Consider the following 15969-nt stretch of genomic DNA (forward strand, 5'->3'; position numbering starts at 1 on the left):
TTTTTTTTTTTTTTTTTTTTTTTGTTCTTCCCCACTTGATCTACATAAAAGGGGAAACGCAGGGAAACTCGTGGAAGCATTCGATTTTACGACAGTGTTGGTACATAGATATGAATGTGGAAATTTAGATACGCAGGGATACCCCAGTGATAATCCAAATAAGCAAAGGTTCACAAAAGCAGCGCCCCCCCCGTAGCAATTATTCTACGTTTTTTAAAATTTACACGCTGCTGCGTCGTTATAATATGTATGTACTTGTGAATTCTCCTTGTCCATTGAGTATTTTCATTCCGTGTTGGCCAAACGGATGATTACGCTTTTGTAGCATGGTTCGGGATGTAGCTTTGCTTTGCACAATTATTCCATTTTCTTCTGTGTTTACGCTGGGTAAACGCTGTTTTCCTTTTTTTTTTTTTTTTTTTTTTTTTTTTTTTTTTTTTTTTTTTTTTTTTTTTTTTTTTTTTTTTTTTTTTTTTTTTTTTTTTTTGCACATTTTTTTGCCACTCGGCCACCTGTTTCATGTAAAAATAATTTAGCCTTTATTGGCAGTATAATTCACAACTGTTGCGCGCCACCCACACGTATATATCCTTTAGTGTTAATTTTTTTTTTTTGTTTTTTTTTTTTTCACAAATTCTCAAATTTTGTAGTATTTCTTCCCATCATTTTAAAGTTTTGCATTTTTCTTTTTATATCCATTTTTGAAGAATGAACAGCAATTTGTGCAGTGGGAAAAACTTGTTTGATTAAAATTTTGAAGGAAAAACGATTTGTGTCATTTGGTCACCTCTTCATTTTTCCATAATTTTTTTTTTCCCATTCCTCTTATGTGATGTTAATTATAATGTAGCATTTTGCTAGACTATGTGCTTAGCCATCATCATACGCGTATGCAGGTGGGGAATGTACGCACATGGAATATGCACCTTATGTAACGTGTAAATATAACATGCACGTTTAAAGTATGTTTGCGTATGCTATATATGTCCCTTTTGTTGCGCACAAACTAAGCAAAAACAAACCTGCACAAACAGGCAAGTTCCTTTTTTCTCCTACATGGTTTATGCCAATTTTGACGTCAGGTGAAAAAAAAAAAAAAAAAAGGCCATCGAATGTGTATCCCCTGGAGTACATGTGCCATTTTTGCCCACATATTTTGAACGAATAGTGCAAATGTATGTACGTTTTTACTTGCATGTATTGTATGCATATACGTAAGTGTGTCCGTGGGAAATTAAATTCGTTCTACAGCTGTCTGTAGAGATTTTAGCCGAGGCTAATTTTGTTCTCCGCTTCCCATCGCGCGTGTTGTGTGCCTTTTTCTACTTTCATTTCTGCTGTCTCTTGTCCCGATAAGTTCTACCAAAGCGGTCTAGGGGATACCTCTCACACAGCAGAGTGCTTGCAAAAGCGTATCACGCCATATGACTACACAGTTCAAATGAGAAAATTTTATATAATGATATGGGGTGTAGATTTAGTAAGTTGAAAAATGAAAGAAGGCAAGAAGAAAATCAGGAAGACACACTCAACAGCGACGTCAACAACGATGTGTTGAAGATATATAGCAAGTCGAAGGGAAGGTGCAACACGTATAGGAGTGAGAAAGGAGGTAGTTATAATGATAAGCGGAACAGTGTGTCTAGTAATGCGTCCGCTAAAAGGTGGGTCGCCAGTAGTGATCCTGAAAATGAAAAGAGCGACTACCACTATGTCTACCCGTGTGGTGGTAGTAATGATGTTTTCCCCTCAATGGGATACCAATCTAGGGAGAGGATAAAAAACACACAGAGCGGTGAAGGAAGAGGACAGGGCAGGAGGAATGAACAAGGCAGCATATGTGATGCGCACCAGGGAGATGGCAATATGCCAAGGGGAAAAATGCAAACATCGCTGAAAGAGGTCAAAATGAAGCACGCAGAAGGGAGCAAAGTCGAGAGGAACAAAATCGAGGGCAACGAGGTTGGAGGGATTGAGAACAATGTTGATAACAACTCCTTTACGGGAATCATAAAAACGATAAATAACACACTCATAAAGAGGGAATCCACAGAGCGAGGAAGAAAAGAAAAGGCAGAGTTGCCGTCCAATGTAGAGAACACAACTCCTTTTAAAAACAAAAAAATTAAATTTTTGTACAAAACGAGCAAGGGTAATATATGCACAGAGGAAGCACAAAATGAAGATACATACGTTCCTCTGAATGAGTCCATCTTAGCACAACGGAAGAGAAAAAAAGCAAAGGAAAGCTACAACTGCCTGGGCAGCAAAAAAAAAGAAGAACTGCTAATGAGGGCCATTAGAAAGAATAAAGAACAGCTACTCTACTATCACGATTTTAGAAGTTTCATTTTGAGAAAAAACACCTTTCTGCATATTTATGAATTTTACAAATTTAATTCAAACGTGTTCAATTTGTTTTCCCTAATGCCCAGCCACATCTCCGAGAACGTTCATGCGTCCAGGATTTTGTTCGAGAGCTCCTTGATAGGAAATTACATAATACTGCCCTGGATTGAGAACGATCCCGACATAAAGAATAATTCGTATATTAAACATGTGAAACATTTTTCGGATAAAAAAATGAAGATGGAAAGGGATTCCGCAGAGGACACGCGTGACCAGGGGGTCAACTTCTGTGGGTTCTTCAACCACAATTATGACCACAGGGGGAGCGGAGAAAAAGGGCGCAATGGCAGAAGGAGCCTCATCAATCGAAACGACAATGCCGGTGAGGAGAAAAAGACCAGCGCGATTGCAGACCAGCGCGCGCAGAGATGCAATGCACCCCACGATAAACACACATTGAAAAATACTTCGAGACATGTTTTAAAGAAGAAACTACGACTGTACAATGGACGTGCAGAAAGGGAGAAGGAGAGAAAGTATGTTAGTAACAGAAATTTGAGCATGGACAATTTATTCAAGCTGAACCTTAGAAAGACCTCTACCGCACCTGTTAAGAAGCGGAGGTATAAGAAAGAAATTGTTAGTATGAAAAATGGGGGAGCAAATAGAGGTGCTATTAATGAGACAAACGCTCAACGTAGAAAAATTCGCACGCATAGGGAAAAGTCAAAAAAAAATGAAGCTGCTGACGCAGGGAAGAGAGCATCGTTAAAAGGCAGAGAAAGGAAAAGGGACCAACCAAGAAAGAAGAATAGTGTAACCGTTCAAACGGAAAATTACGCGACAAAGTGTGCTGTAAATAGGGTTGTAAAGGACAACGGACAGAAAGGTCAGGGCGAAGGACCCATTCGACATAACACCAACGGAGTGGAAAATGCACAGATGAATAAAGAACAGAGAAATCATAATATCCCTTTCACTGCCCAAATGATAAGCACGAGTAAAGACTACATGGAAGCCATAGGACATGGCAAAAAGGAAACGCTTATCAGAATGGAAGCAAAGAAAAAAGGCGAAACAGAAAAAAGATGTATTTATCAGGAGGTACAGGAGGAGACGAGGAAGGGAGAAAATTGCACACATGTGATGAGGGGGAAAACGGGAGAATCCGATCCGCAGTTCGTTGTGACAAATAACGTGACGGTACCAATGAATGGAAGAAGCATCGAATCGAGAGTAGACACGGATAAGGAAGGGAACAGGAGGCAAATAAAAACGTATGAAAACAAATGCAAGAAGACAGTTAGAATTAGCATGGCGGAAAATCATTTGAACGGAATTAATTGGCATGTTGGAGAAAAAGAAGCGAAGGAAGAAGGGTACCCCAGGTGTAGCAATAATAATAGGGAAGCCCACGATGGGGGACATATCATCAGGAGAGAAGACCAAGAGAATTACACTGCATATGCAACAGAGAGAGACACAAATTGTAACGCAAAAGTGTTGAAACGAGTTAGAAGACAAGTAGAATGTCATAAAATGCTTTACAATGATGTGACCCCTGGAAACAGAAAACAAAGTAATAATGGTGAGAGGGGCATACAGATGGAGGATCCTAAGTTAAGGTACCAAATATGTAGCGGTAAAAACACAAAATATGATAAAGTTGAGGAAGAAAGAAAAACAAGTATTATTAGCAACAAATTAGAAAAGCGAGAATATCTGAAGGAAGAAAAAAACAGTCAAGAAATTTGCGAACATAAGTATGGCTTAAATGAAAGTTCGATAAAGAAAAATTATATAGTGTGTAGAAAGTGTCACAAAAAAAGATGCATATATCATTATGTTAATTGTTTTAAATTGTACGGATGGGTAGATTACAAGTGGACAGATCCTGATGGGTACTTAGAATTAAGTGTAAGACAAAAAAAAAAATTCGACTGTTGGAAAAGGCTATCAGAGTTGTATAGCAATCCTATTGTTATGTCAACAGATTTGTATAATAGTTGTATAAGACAAGGCTTTGTTGCAGACTGTTCCTTTTTATCCTCTTTAACTGTTTTAATTGAATATGAGAGAAAGCACAAAGTCCCCGTCCTGTCAAATATCATTTCTCCATGTACCTCTAATTATGTACATGCGAATAAAAATTGGCCAGTTTTTAATCCTTGTGGAATGTATATCTGTAGATTACACTGTAATGGAATTCAAAGAAAAATTATCATTGATGATTATGTGCCTGTGAAGAGTAACAATTCTTTGCTAGTTGCTTATTCGAATAATCAGAAAGAGCTTTGGGTGACTTTGCTTGAAAAAGCTTTTGTTAAACTCATGGGTGGTTCATACTCCATGTATGGGTCTAACCCTGGTTCCGATTTGTATTACTTGACTGGTTGGATCCCCGTGACAATTTCGTTGAAGTCGAAGATAAGTAGCTCTCCTCCTTCGTTCGATCGCCTGACAGCGCACGCCGCGGTAAATGAGGTCTGCGCTTCTGCTGCGGATGTTTGTGATGGCTCCCTGGTGGCGAATCACCCCAAACGTGCATGTACTGTACGAGGCGCGATGGGGAGCGAAGCACGCGCACTTCGAAGATGTGTCAAAAAGAGGGAGAGAAAAAATGTGATAAATCGTAAACGGAGTCTTTACAATTTCGTTCGTGGTGGCCAAAATACAGCGACACGCAGTGCAGGTAAGGAAGTATACACGAAAAGGGGCAGGATGCAGCCCCGGTATGACTTCCCCGTGGGAGCCAATTTAAGCATCCACCGATTGGGTAAAAGTAGAACCTGGCACCCAACACGTGTTGATTGGTCAAAGTATGAAAAGCTGAAGGTGTATTGGACTCTGCGCCATTTGTATACAACGGAGAACAGGAAGAAGCAAAAATGGAGCAGGAAGGAAACATCGCTCATGACAGGGACAGGACCCAAGTGCACCATTAAAAGGGTATGTGGTGTTGGTGGCACGGCGGCCAAGCAGACACAACTGAAGAGAACTTTTATTGAAGGAAATACCGTGCGTGGCACTTTGTCGAGTATCAAGAAAATCCCACGCTGCGTAGGAAACGGAGACGATGTAAAGGACGCACCGAAGGAAGTGATGGCCGACTACGAAGTTAAAATGAGACATACGAACCAATTTCTGTGCGAACCAGTGAGTAGCATGGATCTGTCTTCCTATGTGTGTGGGCCAATCGATCAGTACAGCTATTTAAATGCAAAAGGAGAGAGTTCCGTTTTGATGGACGAAGAATATGAAGAATATGATGAGAAGTGGGACATCATATGGAATAATATTTACGAAGGAATAAAAAAAGGGAAATGTGTGGTATGTTTGGGTACCTTAGAATTAAAGGACGCTGCGCCATCCGGGTTGGACTACCCAGAAGGGGTTTCCCTTTCAACTGGAATTGTAACGAGACACGCCTACTCTATTTTAAACATCGAAAGCTATAACGGGGATAAGCTGCTCTATATAAAAAACCCATGGGGATGCATCCGATGGAAGGGGAAGTACTCTCATCATGATGAAACGACGTGGACAAAGGAAGTGCAGAAAAAGTTGAACTATTCTATTGAGAAGGCGAAAGGGAAAGACGATGGTTGCTTTTGGATCCCCTGGAAAGATGTAGTGAAATATTTCTCGCATATATATATTTGCTGGAATAGTGTTATCTTTCCGTACCAATTTGAAATACACACAAAATGGGAGAACAGCACGTACTTGAATAGCTCCATTTTGCAAGATGACACCCACCTGGTGGCTTACAATCCTCAGTTTGCCCTGCACGTAAATGTGAAGAAACAGGATTTATCAGAAGATGGTTTACGCTATATAGGGAAGAAGCCAATAGAAATATGGATCCTTCTATCGAAGCATGTGAGGGAGAGAAAAGCAGACGCTTCTCAAAAGTACCTAGCACTGCATATCCATTCAGGAAAGGACAGAATTATTTGTCCTTTGTTTCCAATTAAGCAAGGAATATACTCCAATGGGGAATGTACCTTTACCAAAGTGGTCATTGGAGGTGAAGATGAATGTATTAATAATTACCTTGTTAAGAAGAGTTCCTCGAAAAAGGACCCTCCTGATGAACCCCAGGGTGGTAATCCAAATAATATGGCCGGAGGACACACACAGAGCAATAATGAGAACGTAAATGTAAATTCAACTGGAGATAGTCAACAGGAAATTTTAAGAATCATCGATTTTGTCTTAATCGTTTCGCAGTACTCACAGAAGGAAGAATTTAATTTTACGTTGAAGGTATTTAGTCATACGCATTTGTCCCTATATGAATTACCACCAATGCTACCAGAGAATTACGACTCTCTTTATTTCAAAGGACAGTGGACAAGTAAATGTGCAGGAGGTTGCTCGAACAATTTGTGGTCTTACTTTAGAAACCCTCACATACGTTTTTATGTGCCCGAGGATTCTACATTTTGTATTTTCCTCGAGTGCTCACAAGAACATTCAGTTAATTTGAGAATATTCAATGGTATGACATCATCCCCAAGGAGTTTAAAAAAGGGAGAAATTATATCCAGTGGGGCATACAAAGCTGGTTGTTGCTACATTGAATGTACATTGGAAAGTGGGATTTATTGCCTCATTCCGTCTTTATATAGACCTAACGTTACGGGAGATTATCAAATATGTATTCACTACCCTAAGTCGAAGCAGAAGCCAGTCCTTCATTTTATTCCATATTCGTATGTCGTTCCTCCGCTTTCCTTTTTCAAATACCATCAAGTACATTTATACTCTTTAAAAAATTATTCCATCATTTTATTTCACGCCACATCTGTGACTCTGCTCTCACTTAGAATTACCTTCTTTGAACACATGAAAATTAAGGGGATTCCATTTGTTAATATTTACAAGCTTGTCGGTAGCACAGACTCCTGTGCGAACGACTTGGAAGCTGGAAATGTTATGAAGAATAATTTATTTAACTCTTACATTTCTCATAATAGATATGTATACAAGATTGTTCAGAAATGCAACATCCATGGTGGACCAGGCTATGACATACTCCCCCTTTCTACTTGTGCATACGATTACTACATCAAATTTAATTCTGTATTGATTCCGTTGGTGCAGCTGGAGAATGAGCATACTTCATACTTACTGCTCATCACCACGAATATAAAGGAGGACATTCTTTACAACCACGAGGTTCATTTTGTCTCAGAGAAGCAGCTTTCAGTGGACACATGTTATCCGGTGCACTCCTAAGACACAACATCGTGTTGCCAAGAGAGGAGGGGGACGGGCAGGAAACTTGCCTGCGGAAAGGCCATTTAATCGAGTCCTCCTCATTGTGCAGAAGAAGGTGCGTGAGATGTATCGCAGTTCAACAAAGAGGACGTAATTGCATAGAAGAGAGCGCAAATTGGAATTCCCCAAAGGTGATAGCGAGACTTAAAACGAATGAGTTGTTACGCCTGGGTGTAGACCAGAGTGCGTCTCCACGGAGTTGCGAAATTTTAAGCACTCGGGTAAATAATTTTCCGACCGCCGCTTTCCGTTTTTGCAGTGGCCATCGTGCAGCGATTCTGTGTTAGATCACCACCGTTGCGCGTGGGGTTGTGTTTGCATAGGTTTGCACCTGCATACATTTACATGGATTCTTTCCATGTAGACAAATTTTTACGGGCGTGCAGGTGACACCGCTTTACTGCGTTGGCCCACTTCAGAAAATTCCTAGCCGGGGAGAATTGCCCCCCTCCGTTGCATTTAAACAAATTTATTTTTTTTTTTTTAAGTGTTTTTAATTTAGTTTATTTTGTCCATTTTTGCCTTCCCCCGGCGTTTCCGTGATATAACCCCTCCGCTTTGTATTTTTATGTATTGTATACATGCTTGTTTTTTTTTTTTGGTTTTTTTTTTCTACGCGTTTGTATTTGTAATTATACTTTGCAGCTGTGCGTGTGTGTGTCCCTCCCCCCGCACGCGCATATGCATTTCAGTTTCTTTTTCCTAATTAACAGTTTTCACACCCCCAATATGACGAAGCGAACGAAGAAATGGCACCATGGTGGTGATCAGCTTTTCCCTCCGTTCTTTTCCTCCACCAGGGGGGGTGGTGTCTTCAGTTTTGTTTCATTATGTAAAATTTTGAGTTTTATATATTTGTTTGTTCATAATTTTTAAAAAAATTAGGAGCCATCTTAAATACAAACATTTAATCTTCATTTTTTGTTGATAGCTTTGTGTATCATGTGTCGTAAATGGAGAGTGAGCTGTTCGACATAGCGATTACAAACGGTGGAAAAAAATGGGCGCCATTATGTAATGCCCAAAAAATGATAAAATATGGAATGCGCTTTTTGCGCAAGTGGGAAAAACAGTGAACATGGAAAAGAATAAATGTCACGAAAGAATAAGAAGCGGGTGAAGCGGAACAAAACAAACGCTAGTGCACACACGTTCTACGGAAAAACAACATCTGTGAGGATTACACTATGAGGAATAATTTCTACTTGTGGGAAGTTGCCCCTTTTGGTTCATCTCAATTGGTAATTCTTATTGTCCTCTTCTATGTTCGTCACTTTGTATTAGCCCCACGTAGGCTAAAAATATGTGTGCCCTTTCTTTTCACGCCATTTTTAAAAATAAAAAAAAGTGACCTAACCGCGGGCACCATTATGTGAATAAACTATTCCCCGCAGTTATGACCCCAAATGAAATAAAAACAATTTCTCTCCTTTTCTGCCCCCTCGCTTGGCTCTACCACTTTTTTGTAAAATCCTGTTAGATGAGAAAAAGCAAAGCGCCTCGGTATGAACAGTGGTGATCGGGAAATATGCAACAATGGGGCATCAAACTGCAGGCGAAGCGGCAACCTCCTTTTTGTGTGATCAGATGTAGTGGAGGAATTCTACCTCAGTCTCTGCTTTCGAGGGGGATAAGCACCCCCGAAGTGAAGCGCGAGACGAGTTCACCATTTCGCCGAGACCAATGTGTCGTACTGCATGTGTATGACTGCTTGGACGGGTTAAGGAATGGGAGCAATAATTACTTAAAAAAGGTAGTAGGGAACCCCTTTATGGCAGCTTATTTGGGTCTCCTTTCAAGCAGGCAGCGATGCAGCCATTGTTACTCAACCACCAACAAGGTCTACGTGAAGGGAGAAATTTACGACGTGCTTCCCGCACTATGCAAGGATAAAGAAATCGAGGCCATTGCAGCGAACTTAATTTTCTTCATTTTAAAATTTGTGAATCTTAAGAATGTAGAAACAGCAGAGGAATATAAGGATAACATAAAAAATGTGTACGCCAACTTGATCAGGTGTTATCACAAGATATTTACAGATAAAGGAAAATATGGGGAGTATATTTTTTGCATTTTTAACAACGAAGTTGTAAAAGGTGTTAGTCCTTCTTTGAGGAAAAATAAAAAAAACATCATCCAGGAAATTGTTTTAAACAGCTTATGTTTTTTTTTTACAAATAATGAAAGACATAAGGACATATTAGACCCAAATTTGATGTGCGATATTGTTAAGTATAAAAAATTCTTGTACATACTAGATTGCCTGTCTTTTGATCGCCACCTGTTGAGGGAAGTGTTGACTCCTCAACATGTGGATTATCTATTTAGTAACTTTTTAAACGACCGGACGCACCTTTGCCAAGCCATTTCTTTAGCTTCCTTGTTTCTGTCTGATGAGAATATAGGTTTTAATTCCCCCTTTAAGGAAGACAGCTCTTATAACTGCAGGATTGTGCTAAAGTATATACTACAAACGAAGTCCAAGAATTGTCTCTTTTTATTTTTGGATGCTCTACAATGCGACGATTTGAAGAGGGATGTTTATAGGTGGCTGACATCTGTGGATGAAGCATCAGGTGGGTCTCTCGCTTCATTCCTCTGCGCTGTGCGGAAGAGCGCATTTTGTCGACGTGATTCGCCGTGTAATTCGCACAGCTTAGCATCCACCTCTCACCTTTCACGTTTAACCTATGCAGGGTTCTTTTCCGATTACTGGGGATACCTGGCAGCGCGGGAGTACCTACTGCGAAGGAAGGCAATGGACAAGGACGACTCGAAAGGCAGATCCCTCAGCGACGGAACCCTTAACGATGAAGGTCAAGACCGAAATTGCGTCACATGGGGGAACAAGTCACTCCACCCACACAATGAATACTATGAGCTACCCGAGGAAATGAAAAATATATCAATGGTAACTAATGTAGACAGTTTGAATAAGATGATAGAAACGATAAAGTCGGGTCAGGAAAAACACTGGATGTATGACATATACAACGACGATAGCCTGTATACGTCCAAGTCCTGTAAGGACATAATAACTGCAGAAGATATTAATAACCACTTGAGGGTGAGGAAAAAAAAGTATTACGTTGGCATCGATGTTGAATGGAACAGAAACCAAAAGGCTACAATCATTTCACTAGCAACAGTGAATCATATTTACCTAATCGATCTGCTAACTGTGGATTATAATTATAAAATATTAATTCATTCATTTTTTAAGTGGCTACTTGAAAATCCATTCATCTGTAAGCTCTTTTTCAACTTCACCTGTGACATGCGTATATTAAATTCATTCTTTCAAGGCATATCAATTTTGTGTACCTACCTAAATGTGACAGATCTGAAGGACCCTCTATTTTTGCACCAGCGAAGTGGGGTCACTACTCAGGACAGTCCAGATAATGGTGTGGTCTCCGCTGAACTGTTCAATCGAAATATAATTGAGACGAATGACATTGAGTTATTTAAAGAAGTGACAACAAGTAGCTTTCTCAACTTCAAGGGTAGGGTGAAACATGGACAAGGTGACCATTTCGGGGGAACGATCAATGTATGTCCGAGTCACTCCACTGAGACGAAGGTTCATTTTAAAAGTTTGAATCATTTATGCCAGAAATTTCTGGGTAAAAATTTAAATAAACAATTACAATTATCCAACTGGAGCAGGAGGCCACTAATGAAGAGTCAAATACATTACGCAGCCACCGATGCGTATGTCCTCATCGTGTTGGAAGGACTCCTCATTGAGAGTAATTATTCCTCCACGTCTTCCTCAAATAGTAGTAGCCTTAGCGATGTGTTTGTTCAAAAGTACAAATGTAGAAATTGTTCCTGGGAGTAGTTGCTTCCAGGGGTGGGGAGTCAAACAATAGGAGAAGCCATGTGCAAGGAAGGGAATGAGTCTGGGGAAGTGGGTACACATTCTCTCGTTGGTACATGTGCGCATGTTTGGGATGACCAACGTGTGAAAACGCTGTACGTACATGTTGAGAAAAAAAATAAAAATAAATAAAATATGCGTATGCCTGCCCATCATATATAGTTAGCTTTCCCCCCTCCATTAATCTATCACGAACGGCGGTGGAGTTTCCTAAAGAACGTTTCACACGTTCTCTCAACGTTGTCCCTGTGAAGGCACACATATTGTAAAAGTAATATTTTTCTAAAAAGGCTAAATAAGCAGATTGTTGTTTAACTCTACACGTATTTTTTTTTGTTGTTTATTGTCCCAGTTGGGTAAACATACCTGTGTGTGTGTTTTTTTTTTTTTTTTTTTTTTTTTTTCCTGGAACAACCCATGTATCCTTTTTCTATTTGGCTAGCCAACTTTCGAAAAAGGTCCACTTAGAGAAAATCGCCATGGACGAGTTATGTCATAAGTGGAATGACAAAATGAAAAATTTACGATTTAAAATAAATAAACTGCGTAACGATATGGATGATTTTAAAAGGATTACCATTAATACGTGCATTCAAAGAAATAAAAAGGTGTCCTTTTCAAACCTGCACAGCAACATGCGAAGAAGAGAACTTATAAGCATGAACAATTACGAAACGAAGCCGAATTTGGGGAAGGTAAATAATTGCACACATGTATTACGCGATGACAACGGTAGTAAGATAGGCAATAATGTGCCTTTGCCTCTATCGAAGAACGCGTCTAATAAGGTCATCAAAACGAATGACGCCAAAGCACTGGACAATAAAATATCCCTGAAATTTATCTCAAGAAATAAGAGAAAAAATGAAAAGGTGGTCAAAATGAATGACAGGAAGTGGCTAAACGGTTAGTGCGAGAGTGGTACCCCCCAAGGATATACATCCTCGCAAACCGATCAATGGGGCAACGGAGCCATGCGACCCGAAAAAATAAAACATAGCTGTGTGTACAAACTGTCCCCCCCGTCCCGCAGCGACGAAGCATATGAAAGTTGAGAAGGAAAATGACATAGGGATGGAGAAAATTTTCGAAAAAAAAAAGAGCGCTAAGAATAGGAGGTTGTACTTGGAGGGAGAAAAAGGTAACCGTGCCAAAACGTGCCGTGCATGGGGGGATAAGCTGTCCAAAGTGCGAGTGCGTTAATATATTTTTTCCTCTCGTGTCTGCATTAACGTACTAACGTGATAAAGTATTCCTTGTTCACCACGCCGCTACACCGTGCATGTGTCCCTCCATGTGTGGAATTCCGCTCTCTCCCCCATATATAGGCTACATACAGGCGTACCCAATATACTCCGACTTGGAAGTGGGATTCGAAAATATATCACGCCTTGAGGATGAAACTTTGTCAAAAGTAAAAAAGGAGAGCCAGGACGACGACGACATAAAAACGTCAAGGCAGCTAGCCGAATGGAGCTCAGATATGGTTCACAAGTATCTTGAGGAGACCATTGAAAAAACGAGAATGCTTTTTCAGAGTGTAGATTTGAAAAGTCGACAACAGGAAATGCTCAGGAGGATGAATTCTTAGAGGGCAGTGGAAAGGTGCACGAGCGCACTTTAAAAAGCTTCCCCGAACGCATGTATATGCCGATGCGCATATTTACATGCGTGCCCATACACACATTATGCGCACTCGTTTGGGAAGAAGCACTAGCATAACAGGACAAGACGCGTGATGCCAAGCATCTATCTCTGTCTCCCTCCAAAGCTGCTCAGAAAAGCATACAGTTACAAGCGCAAAAATGCGTAGAACAAAGGGAAATGTTTTTTCGACAAAGGTTAACACATTTTTTTTTTTACTCACCAATTTGTTATACGTACGTTGTTGAAGGTATGTTTTTTGGAGTTGCTTTTTCGCGTCTTATCCTTTGTGCGCGCGTGTGTCCATACACATGCGTGTGCTATACATACGTGCATATGTGCACACATCGCATTTGTACGCTGGCCTGTCTTTAATAATTCGTTATATCTGTCATGAGCGCTGCTCTATTTTGCGCCTTCTTTGTGCCTTTTTTTGTACCCTGTTTTGTACACTTTTTTGTGCCTTTGTTGTGTCTTTTTTTTCCACTCTGGCATTTCCAGATACAACCCGCCTCGTGGCAATCACGTTGAGTGAATTTTACCGAACCGCGTTGTCCAAACATTCTAACAAAAAAGGGTGTTATAAAACTGGGCATTTTAAACGTAGTACGAACGTATGTGTAAGTGGGGCTGTGCGGCCATATGTGCTACAAGGCGCGGCATCTATTATACCCTCTACATATGTACTGAGTCAAACGCACAATAAGCACCCCGTGGCCTCAGCAAAGCGCCTTGTTTTTTTTTTTTTCCAACTTGAAGGGAACAAGAACGGGTACAAAAGGATAAAGGAATGCATCGCCATGCATGTCTGCGTATATCAAAATTATAATGTCAATATGTGTATTTTTTTTTTTTTTTTTTTACGTCCACTGGATTCCTTGGGTGAACACATAACACGTGTATCGGCGCGGTGCGTAAATGGACTAGGCATTGAAGGAAACAAAATGAAAGGAATAAATGAATAAACCGAAGCAACATCGTGCAGGGCACTCTTAAGGTAAAAGACTGAGGCACGGAAGCCTCTCAAATAGCACCTCTTAGATTGGAGATATAATTCGTTGGAAACATAGGGAAGGAGCGAAAAAACAAAAAAAAAAATTGAACGTGTTTTTCCATGCTGATCGTTTTAATGTTTTGTCACATTTGCAAAGTAAAACTATTTAGAAATATCATCCTCAATGGTTAGTCAATTTTGTTCTCTACACAAAAGTGACGTAGAACCGCAGTGATGCGCAAAAAGGTGTAACAGGAGCTACAGTGTAATGATCCGGCCTGCGGTTAAAGTGTGATGGATAAAACAAAATATCAGCTTCTACACCCTGCTGTGCTTTGCTAATTTAAGGAATCTTTTTACCGTCGAGAAACTAGTGTGTAAGCCGCTTAAAAAATAATTCGAATTTTGGATGCGTTCAGATAAGGAGTTTTTTTTTTTTTTTTCTGACTCAGCTCTTCGAAATTGTTGATAAAAAGGTAGCTTTCGTTTTTCACTCGTTAAATTATTTTTTCACGATGAACAGGAGGGGAGGGACAAGGACAAAGCAGTATTTTTAAAATAACGGTATTTTTATTAAAAAAAAAAAGAAATATTTTAAATAAAAACAAAAGAAGAAAAAAAAAAAAAACGTTTAAAAATAAACAATAAGCGATGTTTTAAAAAAAATGCCCTCCGAACCACACGAAAAAAAAGTGTATGCCAAATGTGAGAAAAAAGAAAAAAAAAATAAAATGCATTAAACGCCTATGTGTTTTTATTCAAAAAATAAATGACACTATAACCAAACACAGGGAAGAAAAAAAAAAAAAAATTAACCATAAAAAAGGATAGCATCAAAAGGGGAAAACTACGAATGTTTGCAAAAAACAAAAATAGAGGAAATGTAAAAAGGTTTTTAAAAAGGGAAGATGATAATGGGAAAATACTACGTTAACGAGAGCCATAACATTGTAGCATATGTATTTCTTTGGTCATATAAGTATGCTCCTTTTTGCTTGCATGGTGAAGCGCTCCTTCATTTATGCAAAACATATGTGTGTTTTGTCGCGTGCGATCCTTTTTGCCGTTTATGAGCACATAGATGTGATCTTTCATGAGGCGTTTTTTTCCCGTTCTCGTCGCTTTTGTTTTTTTTAACCTACCGAGTGTGCTCCCTCTCAAAGGGGCATTTTGTGACGATTTACTTATTCATTTATTCATGTATTGCACGTTTGCTTTACCTACCTCGTGCATATGACATTCATATGGTTACGCGTGTATACACTTTCATGTTCTTACTTTTTCAAATTCAGTTATTAAATTTTTTTCTCCTTTTTTTTGAACATCGCTTTACTTCGTAATTGTCGCCATACCGAATGTCTTAGGAGGTTCATGTGAATTAATTTTTTTTAAACACATGCCTTATAAGTAATAATAATTTGTCAAAAAAAATTTTTGTACACTTGTGAATCAGAAGTGCTATAATATTTTGCCCTTCTGCTATCCTTCTACCAACTTTCTTCCATCTTTGTGCCTATCCTTATCCATTTTTTTGGGGGGCCTTAAAAATTGAACTTGAGAAAGGCACTTTAAAATAGGCAACGGTGTGTATGCTGATATTTATTGGATCATCCCTTCACACACCTTTACGCAACACCCATATAGGTTTTTACGCTCCCTCAGTGCATGACCATAAGTGTTCGGCATGCAGGCACATGTCGGGGTGCAGATAAACATCGCTATGTACGTAGGCAGTGGCACATGCTTCTTAACCCTGCGTTAGGAAAAATCACATTAAAAGGAACATAAAAAAAAAAAAAAAAAAAAAAAAAAA

General features: G+C 39.5%; 3 protein-coding genes across 3 annotated transcripts; all 3 read left to right on the top strand.

The window, feature by feature from the left end:
* Window positions 1-1464: 1464 nt before the first annotated feature.
* AK88_02351 (uncharacterized protein) lies at window positions 1465-7593 on the top strand (the record flags this gene model as incomplete). The annotated part of the gene is made up of 1 exon (XM_012479982.1): window positions 1465-7593. One exon carries the CDS (start codon window positions 1465-1467, stop codon window positions 7591-7593), a length of 6129 nt encoding a protein of 2042 aa, XP_012335405.1.
* A 1570-nt stretch (window positions 7594-9163) lies between these two features.
* AK88_02352 (uncharacterized protein) lies at window positions 9164-11479 on the top strand (the record flags this gene model as incomplete). Its single annotated transcript, XM_012479983.1, has 2 exons — window positions 9164-10211; window positions 10332-11479. The coding sequence occupies 2 exons, from the start codon at window positions 9164-9166 to the stop codon at window positions 11477-11479; spliced, it is 2196 nt and encodes a 731-aa protein (XP_012335406.1).
* Window positions 11480-11997: 518 nt separating this feature from the next.
* Window positions 11998-13109, top strand: AK88_02353 (uncharacterized protein; the record flags this gene model as incomplete). The annotated part of the gene is made up of 3 exons (XM_012479984.1): window positions 11998-12424; window positions 12552-12659; window positions 12847-13109. 3 exons carry the CDS (start codon window positions 11998-12000, stop codon window positions 13107-13109), a joined length of 798 nt encoding a protein of 265 aa, XP_012335407.1.
* Window positions 13110-15969: the final 2860 nt, after the last annotated feature.

The sequence above is a fragment of the Plasmodium fragile genome, assembly GCF_000956335.1.
Source record: "Plasmodium fragile strain nilgiri unplaced genomic scaffold supercont1.23, whole genome shotgun sequence".
NCBI lineage: Eukaryota > Apicomplexa > Aconoidasida > Haemosporida > Plasmodiidae > Plasmodium > Plasmodium fragile.